Source organism: Ylistrum balloti, unplaced genomic scaffold, assembly GCF_031769215.1.
Source record: "Ylistrum balloti isolate Yb309-2 unplaced genomic scaffold, AGI_CSIRO_Ybal_v1 Utg370094, whole genome shotgun sequence".
NCBI classification, from domain to species: domain Eukaryota; kingdom Metazoa; phylum Mollusca; class Bivalvia; order Pectinida; family Pectinidae; genus Ylistrum; species Ylistrum balloti.
Genome location: NW_026782124.1, coordinates 411,638 through 419,122, shown reverse-complemented (window position 1 = coordinate 419,122; position 7,485 = coordinate 411,638). Strand labels below are relative to the sequence as shown.

Genomic DNA, 7,485 nt, shown 5'->3' with positions numbered 1-7,485 from the left:
GAACTTGCATACTTGGATAGATCAAGGTTCACATGGTACAGAGTTCTGTGGTCAATAAACATGTTATATTTTTATTAAAGCATATAGGATACTTGATATAATGAGTTGTTATGGTTACTTAATAATCTTATATTTCTACGTTATCAATCTATTTAATGTACTTTTTAACAGGTATAAATTATTCATTTAAGAAATTATACGTTTATCCCAATGTCAACAGACAATTACTCAATAACGCCTATTTTTCTGACACGCCTTCGATTTTATTTTACTCAAAAAAGTGTTTTGTTTTTAGTAATGTCTGAATTCAGCGATTTTTCATGACTATACCCTGACTCTTAGCTTGCCGTCTTAGAAAAGTGGCACTACTTAGTTGCTGACAATGCTTTCTCGTGATGACAAACGGCTGGTTCCACTCACTGCGTTCGAATGAAATTGTGGTATTGACCAGGGTACCAGAATCAAAATACAAACAAAAATGATTGAACTTCATTCTAGTTTTCTTAAAGTAGGCAAGCTCCTCATAAAAATCAACACGTTGGCGTCTAAGAATCTCCTTCAATTTGTGAGCAAAGAAATCATACAAGGCATGGTCTAGATAGGATCTTGCTCTATACAGACTTTCTTCTTTTGATCCAAACTGGAGTCGAGGATCTTCGATCTTGTTGACATGTAGGCTAATATACAAAATATATTTAAGATCCCAGTTTAAGAGTCGCCGCATCAGTACCAGGGATTCGTCCAGATATTCCACCACTAATACCAAATCCATCTCCTCATCTAGTTTGCGTAAATATATCTGAGTTTGTTTTGGATCTCTGCTCTGAAATAGACTCTCAGGAAATCCGAACTCGTTGGCCATCATATTGAAATCATGTATTTTACTTCGAACTCTGGTAACAGTATAGCGTTGAAACTCCATGTGTGATTCATTTTGAGATAAATATCTCAATACAGGGTTATCCCCAGATAAACTGAGAATATTTTTAGGTCGAAAAAATCTTACAAAGGAACGGAATTGACTGAATGGCTCCCTCACGATCCCTATATACAAAGTGTCGTTAGGTAACACTCGACTAAATTCTTCTCTGTTATATGGAACATGGCCACAAGTTATATCGTAAGTTCCACGTTTTGGTGGTGGGAAGAAGAAGCGTGATGTTAATGCAGTACCGCCCCCACCGTGGCCTCTTGGAATAGCAAACACGAGATTGTTTTCCTTGCCGTAACGTTGAAATAAACTTGCAACCGTTGTACTGGCGGCCTTGTGAATCTTTAGAAATGCTATGTGATTAGCTGGCCAGCCTTTTGAAATATATCGACTCTTATTGAAGGAATCGTGTTGTTTGGTGTTTGCATATGAGGAGTTACGATGTCGATAAGAGAGTAATTCCTTGCTTGTTTTGAACTTTTGTGTGAAAAAGGAGTCGGCGGTACTGTTTGATGTCCATAAACTGTACAAAGTGACCAACACACACGATCCAATAAATAATAACAACCTGTAAAACAACAAACATTCATCTCAATAAGAATATCACATACCGTATGGTCGGTTATTTCCAGAGATCAGATTTTTAAGGAATTTAATTCCATTTAAAACGAGTGAATGATAGTTGAAAATTTGGATGTGAAATGATATTAAATATACTCGAGTTTCATAACTTCGCAGATACATTTTTCGCTATCACTTTAGTGTAGCGCGAGAATGTAGTGGGATAACGACGACAACATTAATAAAGCCGAACAGCTATAACCATTCTGTTATCAAGAAGCACAACATTTGGCTTCACTTTTCATCGAGTGGTTTCCGACCGATTTTTAAAAGACAAAGGAAGATGTTGTAATATGACGACGATGGCAACCTTTGTCAACATGTGGTATTGGCTATTTATATAAACACCAGCCATAGCCATTATATCTTAGTTTGGCAAATAAAACTCTTCTCCCGTCATCTTAACACTAAAACATTTATAATTTAGACAGGCAGCAGGTAAACCCCCTTAAATAAATGTAAACTCTACATACATCAGACATGACCACTGACCATCGCCTGTCGAGTGTAGATCAATTTACGTGCAGTCTCACTCCATGAGACCACCAGAGAACTTGACTTTGATGTGTTTAGATACAAGTGTTCAGTAACTTACCACAGCCGTTTCTTTGTATCCGTACAGAAGTTGTTTTTGATCAACATTCTGAATGCAGGGAAAGTTAGAAAGCCTCTACACGTCACTGTCTCTTCCTCGATCAGTTAGACTCCAAATCGGTATATACTGTATGGAAATACAATCCTTTGTTAACTCCTTTACTTTAAATATAGAATAGGTACAGTGGAAATAATTAGTAAGAAATTAGTGAAATGATTAGAAAAAACCTGTCGACAAAAAGTTAAGTAGTAAGAAAATAGTGGAATGCTCCACTTTACCTTGGTCATTCCCTCCCCCCCTCCCCCCCACCAAATACCTGTGTTTTGTTATGTACGTGTTTGTATGATTGAATCAAGGTGATATTATCTTTTATTGAAGAAATCGTTAGTTTTAAATATTTAATTATTATGTTCTCTACTGTGTCTTGTTTATTTCCCGAAGGGCGATTGCCTATCAGTTCATTTTGATCGAACAGCCCTAACACTAAGCCTACGTCAAAAGATAAAGAATTTGTTTAAAAGGAAACTACAATTTTAACAAGATCAGTGGTACATAACATTCTTTTTAAACCTATGTGTCTTTTGTACAATCTTTAAGATAACAGGTAGTAGACACTGCTGGCTTGCCGTAACCGGCATTCCATGTTTTCAGAATATACCTATAAACTTGACGTTGTTCTAAATTGATCAAAACTGATCAACTGAACATTCTGAAATGCTTTCCTACAAAATGACTGGTGTTTATTGTAATTTTCACTGGCGTTGATTTTTATATAACGGAACAAGTGACAGCATTTCTCTGTGGGATATTCAAATCAGACAGCCAACTTTCAATTGAAATTCGTATACATTTACGCATACAAGAAAGCAAATTAGTATATGACACTTTTGTGTCAAGCATAACAGATAAGTGCTTTGACTTTCCAGAGATCACATACCGTAATCTTTGTTTTACTAAATAAAGGTAAGAACAAAACAAACGCTTACTACCACTAATTGATCCATTGCTTGCCTCGTCCTGCTATATAAACAGGGATTATATACAGTGAAAACTTGAGAAAACACGAATACAGTAATGTTGCGACAGTAGTTATTGTCTGTTCCTATTTTGCCAATGTTATTTCCTACCTGTTTACCTGTATTAACTCGCATTACCCGAATCATATCTCATACCTATTTATATAAATACACATATTTTCAGATGAACTTTCGTTTTATCTATTTTCGTCAATCTTCAGCTGATTTTTATACATGATCTATTTGCCTCAATCTTAACCTGATTTTATACATTCTCTAATTTCTTTAATCTTAAACTGATTTTACACATGATCTATTTGCCTCAATCTTAACCTGATTTTATGCATGATCTGTTTTCTTTAATCTGCATGATCTATTTGCCTTAATCTAAAACTGATATTACACATGATCTATTTGCCTCAATTTTAACCTGATTTTATGCATGATCTATTTGCCTTAATCTTAACCTGATTTTATGCATGATATATTTTCTTTAATCTGCATGATCTATTTGCCTTAATCTAAAACTGATATTACACATGATCTATTTGCCTCAATTTTAACCCGATTTTATGCATGATCTATTTGCCTTAATCTTAACCTTTTCTTCAATCTGAAACTGATTTTTACACATGATCTATTTGCCTCAATTCTAAACTGATTTTATACATTTTTTCTTCCATCTTAAACAAACGTACACAATATATACGGTTTTTTCAGCTACATTTAAACAACAACGTCAGAAATTGACAAACATAATATGATATTATATAATAGTGTATATTTATCTAATAATGTAGAAAGTAATGATGATAGTTTGAATGGTTACAATTTTGGAAACAAAATGAAAATAGTTTTAATAAGCAACTCAAATTGACAATAGAACATTATTCACATATCAATGCTAAAACATAACATTGATTTGTATATTACAACACCATACGTATTTTGATATTGTAGTGGTAGAAATAGTGAGAATATCCTAGCGGTATGGCGTTTTTAGTATAGAAGGTCAGATAGTAACCTCTGTCACATACTCTCCAGTTATCACCAACTTGATAAGTGCAAACATTCAATTGGCATTTCTTCGCAAATGTTTGGTAGATAGAACATTTTGTATAACGGAAACATTTACTGGAAACACACCATCCATACAGGGTCATGCTAAAATCATCTCCCTGTATGGAGTCCAACAATCTTAGATGTTTATTCGACAAGAAACTTATGACCGGTCGTAATTGGCATAATATCGTCTGATAATAAATCGGCTGACCAGCGGCCTCTGGTGTTACAGGAGTAGAAGAACTTTGACAGACATAAGCCTGAAGGGAAAGTTGACCCAAACAACTACCGGAGAGGATTCCTAGAACTTGATGATTGTGACCAATCTAGGATTATAGACTTGCCAACACCCGACAATGTGACCTCTGTAACGCCGACACGTTCCCTGTGAAGGAACATATTACATATACTCGACTCAGTTTCACAGGATCTATAGTATCCATGTCAGGTTAGCAGACCTGCAGATGCATCCACATGTGTACAGACTACAGTCTACTTCTCGCAAGAATCGGGCAACATACCAACGATTTTTCAAAGCCATGAGTGAAACGTTAACGTCACATTGGCAGTCTCGTCAACCAACTCATTGAACGTTTGGGAATTTTTTTAAAATTTGATGCTATCCAGTACACAAACATCCCACCTTATATATTTAAAGTGTTGACTTCTCACCGTGGTTGAACTGGTTTTAATTATGGACCATTGATTATCAGTCCTTATTATGAATTTTCTAATATTACATCGGCGCTATTCATTAAGTATATGCATTAAATATATTTATTTGTATTTCAAAAATATGCTAATTATACAAACTGTGACACGTATTCCCGTTATTTATGCCATTACGTTTGTACACAATGTGTTCATATATGGCTTTGTATCAATGGATCTTATTGATATGTACATTGAAACAAAGTAATACATGTAATGATTGAATGACGTCATATTGCTTCATAACTTCAAAATGTAACTGTATGCATTATATACTGTAACAGTATACTTTATTGATAAGTATCCGATAAAATAATTACAAGTTCTTTTTTTATTTTGGTGTATTCTTATTAAACAGTAACTGGAACCTGGTAACCAGTTTATATATACACGTACTACCAAAATTGGGCAAAAATGTATTACAATTTACACCATATGTACAATCTTATTGTTATGAAAAGTACTGACACAGACTAAGTCCGTATAACAGGTTAATAATCCATAGGTACAATATCAGAACACGTAAATAGTCTACCTCTATGTAGGTGCTATATCAGAACATACTATAATTACACCTCTATTATCTTCCAGTGTTAATAATTCATTTGTTGTTAAAAAGTGGGACAACGGAGGGCAAACCCAGTGAAAGACCATGTAATTATGTTATTGAAAATAAGTTAATTTCTTTTGGCCTGTACAGATCTATTGACACTGTTAACAACTGTGGAGATATTGTGGATAAAGAGGACAATCACTATGGAACTATATAAGATATCAAACACATCTTACTTTTAACGGGACATTATATTAATATTGTATACTTTGGCTTACCTGAAAAAGATCCATATGGAACCATTTGTCAAGTTAAAAGACGAAATTCGTAGCATCAACTTGAAGATTACAAACATTATTATTATGTTATTTGTTATGTGTAAATTGTGTGTGTGTGTGTGTGGTGGTGGTGGTGGTGATGTGTGTGGGTAAGTGCTATTAGCGAGATACTGATAGATTTGTGCAGAACAATGAGCAAAACAAAAGTGTGCCGAACCCAATTCAATTTCAGTGTATGAAAACGTCTCCTACTTCATCGTTGTCACCATGTAAGTCTTGGTCAATTCAAGTAACTCTCACGTACCAGATAACTGACGATGAAACCCCTGCATACTAAAATGGGGTCTTTTTGGCGACGTTAAAATTCTCCCATAGTCTTCATCAACCTGTATCTCTGGCGGTTACCGTGATATCGTGAACACGTCCATGAATATCGATTCAAAATGATGTTAATATCTACAAATTGAACAATGACATGACCATAGTGTTAACGCTGTTGACGATTATTATATTGTAAAGCTGTTCATGCTGATTCGGTTGTATATCGAGGTAAGCGGTTGATGAGTTCGTCATATATTCCTGTGTGGATATACGATATTTCTACCATTATCGTCACTTTTCTGCTCTTTGATAACACATATATTTTCTGTTTCCAAAAGGTATGTATTTGCTGATCAAGTAAAGCTAGATTTATCGATGGGGTTATCATGACTCAAAACGGAGACCTTATTTATTAACGTCCACTATAACGGCGTGTATGTCCTTAAGCAAACCCTCACAAAAGTATCCTGGTTTTACAAAGATGTACTGTTCTAACCTTTACAAACCTACCCTGGTTTTACATAGATGTACTGTTCTAACCTTTACAAACCTACCCTGGTTATGCATAGATATACTGTTCTAACCTTTACAAACCTACCCTGGTTTTACATAGATGTACTGTTCTAACCTTTACAAACCTACCCTGGTTATGCATAGATATACTGTTCTAACCTTTACAAACCTACCCTGGTTATACATAGATATACCGTTCTAACCTTTACAAACCTACCCTGTTTATACATAGATATACTGTTCTCACCCTTACAAACCTGCCCTGGTTATACATAGATATACTGTTCTTACCCTTACAAACCTGCCCTGGTTATACATAGATATACTGTTCTTACCCTTACAAACCTACCCTGGTCATACATAGATATACTGTTCTCACCCTTACAAACCTACCCTGGTCATATATATGTATACTGTCCTCACCCTTACAAACCTACCCTGGTCATACATAGATATACTGTTCTCACCCTTACAAACCTACCCTGGTTATACATAGATATACTGTTCTTACCCTTACAAACCTACCCTGGTTATACATATATATATATACTGTCCTCACCCTTACAAACCTACCCTGGTTATACATAGATATACTGTTCTTACCCTTACAAACCTACCCTGGTTATACATATATATACTGTTCTAAACCTCACAAAACTAATTTGGTTATGCACAGTTGTACTGTTCTCAATCTGTTGTCAAATGACAAGATAATTTTGGGCCTGTGACCACGAAGCTATTTTTGGTTTAACACAGACCACTATCTCCAGTGAATTTATGGCTTAACGAGTAATAAAACATCAGTATCTACTTAGATAACTGATATTAGCACTTCGGGAATTTTTTATGAAGCAAAGAAAATTAATGGATGATACCGATATAAA

At 34.9% G+C, this 7,485-nt stretch overlaps 1 protein-coding gene across 1 annotated transcript; it reads right to left on the bottom strand.

The window, feature by feature from the left end:
• Nucleotides 1-307: 307 nt before the first annotated feature.
• On the bottom strand, nt 308-2,194 carry LOC132549978 (galactose-3-O-sulfotransferase 2-like). The gene is made up of 2 exons (XM_060213973.1): nt 2,148-2,194; nt 308-1,499 (listed from the first exon to the last, which is right to left on the bottom strand). Exons 1-2 carry the CDS (start codon nt 2,192-2,194, stop codon nt 308-310), a joined length of 1,239 nt encoding a protein of 412 aa, XP_060069956.1.
• Nucleotides 2,195-7,485: the final 5,291 nt, after the last annotated feature.

What these genes read in the sequence shown, in the direction of transcription:
- LOC132549978 (XM_060213973.1), bottom strand. Translation starts at nt 2,194, where the DNA reads ATGTTGATCAAAAACAACTTCTGTACGGATACAAAGAAACGGCTGTG. An exon ending in GATACAAAGAAACGGCTGTG is followed by an intron (nt 1,500 to 2,147) that starts GTAAGTTACTGA and finishes GTTGTTTTACAG; the next exon opens with GTTGTTATTATTTATTGGAT.